At 38.6% G+C, this 2,296-nt stretch overlaps 1 protein-coding gene across 1 annotated transcript; it reads left to right on the forward strand.

Moving 5' to 3' along the window:
* Positions 1-562: 562 nt before the first annotated feature.
* On the forward strand, positions 563-2,292 carry LOC111786733 (the record flags this gene model as incomplete). Its single annotated transcript, XM_023666960.1, has 2 exons — positions 563-785; positions 865-2,292. A coding segment is annotated over exon 2 (1,278 nt), but the record flags the coding sequence as incomplete, so codon positions are not given.
* Positions 2,293-2,296: the final 4 nt, after the last annotated feature.

Genomic DNA, 2,296 nt, shown 5'->3' on the forward strand with positions numbered 1-2,296 from the left:
TTGTTTTGATTTTGTTGTGATGATTCTGGGGTTCTTGAGTTTTATGGATTTGCGTCCTCTTGCTGCCTTTTTTCTTTTACTTGGAGTGAATTAGGTCTTGGTTCTTCGGCTAATTTTTTTCTTTGTGGATTTTTGTTTTGAAATCGAGTTTTTGGGATTTGGTTGTGACGGATAATTTTTTTTAAGGCTATACTTGGGGTTTATGCGAGGTAGAATTGATCTATAAATTTTTATTCTGTAAGGTTCATTACTTCCCTAGATATCCGTGCACGTATTCGTTCGGTTGTGTGGGAACTCGTTCGGTCTTGTTACATAGTTTTAAAAGAAAAAGAAAATATTACATACCTGGATTATATATGTACTGAAACTGAAACCCTGTTGTGACATAAACGTTTTGTGATGTTTTATCGATCCAACATATAATTTTAGTCTATTTGGGGTCTTAATGGATGGAGTAGTAGTCTTCTTTTGAAAGTAGTAAGATCTATATGATTTCTTTTGTTCTTATAGGATCTATCAAGCTGATTTGATCGTTCTCCTTCCGTATTAAACTCATGCTTATTATTTTATAACAGTAGCCTCTGAGGTTGTCGTGAGTGGTGCCTGAGGCAGTATCATCAATCTCATGGCCTTAATGTCATGCCTTGAGGCTATATTGTCAGAGTCGCATGCCCCGACTTTGTTTTGGAAAATGGAGTTTGATAAACTGTTGGTTTGGAAATTATCAGTGTGCAGAATTATAGATTCAATAAACCACAATCCCGTTTCTGAAAGAAGTTATTGGAGTACCGTTATTCCTGATACAATTCTGCAGTTCTTGATATTATTTTGATTCTGATAGATGTATTTTTGTTCTAAATGCAGATGCTAGAGTTTTTTTTCCCTTAAGGTGATAAAGCACAGCACATCGACAATATTTGATGTTTGCGTAACTAGTTCAAATTTGTTGTGTGTGATGCTGCTGCTGCTGTAGCCTGGTCAACTATCTTTTTTCTGAAGAATTCAATACCAGGAATGCAAAGTAGTCAGTTGGACCCTATAGCAAACAAAATGGAATCTTCACTTTCAGAAGCTCAACGAGGGGTTGTAGTTTCTTCCAATGAGTCTTCATTGCATCAATATTTAGTACCTAATAGGCAAATGGAACTAATGGGATCAATAGCTGGTGGATCTCTATCTCAGAGTGGAATGGTATCATGCATGCAAACCGGACATATTGATGTTAAAGCTGGAAATTTTGGACAGCAACAATTTCAATTACCTGGCAATCCATTTGGAGGTACTGGAAGCATGCTGAGAACTGCAGAAGGGGTGCTGTCACTTCCTATGAAGCGCAAGGCATCGATTGAGCCTTTTAATCCTCTCTCACAGCAGTCTCCATTGCACAATAAGCGAGTTGCATCTATGGAACATCGTCCATGGTTGCAACAAACTTCTGGAATAGCCAGAAGGCCTCCTTTACAAATACCAAACAATGCCCCAGCTCCTGTATCAATGCATTCCCCTGCTGGTATTAAGAGAAAGGTACAGCAAATGGAATCACATCCAACTAAAGTTCGACATCAACGTCCCACTGCTTCCAAAGGCCAGAGTGCTCCGTTGGCTCCAACTTCCAAAATTCAAAATGAGCCAACAGGATCTGTGAGATCAAAGATGAGGGAGTCCTTGACTGCCGCATTAGCCTTGGTTACACAGCAGCAAGATAAGTTACCTAATGACGAAAAAAGTTCTTTAACTGAGGCTGAAAAGTCTGCAGTTCCGGAGCAGGAAAATTCTGTATTTTCTGGTCCAGCTATTGGTCATGTATCTGATGACTCCAAGAAACTGTTCTCTGAAAACTTAGATTCTGTTGGTCTTGAAGACAATGTAGGAAAGATGTTAGATAAGAGTTCTCTATGTGTAAATGTTAGTGAGTTAGAGCCGTTGAGATATGATGGACGGGTGTTTCAACAGAATAATGTTTTGTCGTATGAAGACATTTCTTTTGGGGATAACTTTTTTATTAAAGATGATCTTTTGCAAGAAAATGGTCTCTCTTGGGTACTGGAGGCTGATTTAGGGGTAACCGATAAAAAGGAAATGCGAACTGATGAACTTCAGAAGATGGACGTTGGCGTAGCAAATAAAAACCAGGGAGAAAAACCAGTTCAGACGCCGGAGGCTTTGGCACTTAAAATTGAAGAAGAACTATTTAAATTATTTGGTGGTGTTAATAAAAAGTACAAGGAAAAAGGAAGGTCCCTTTTGTTCAACCTGAAAGACAGAAACAATCCCGAATTGAGGGAAAGGGTTATGA

Source organism: Cucurbita pepo, unplaced genomic scaffold (genome assembly GCF_002806865.2).
Source record: "Cucurbita pepo subsp. pepo cultivar mu-cu-16 unplaced genomic scaffold, ASM280686v2 Cp4.1_scaffold002615, whole genome shotgun sequence".
NCBI lineage: Eukaryota > Viridiplantae > Streptophyta > Magnoliopsida > Cucurbitales > Cucurbitaceae > Cucurbita > Cucurbita pepo.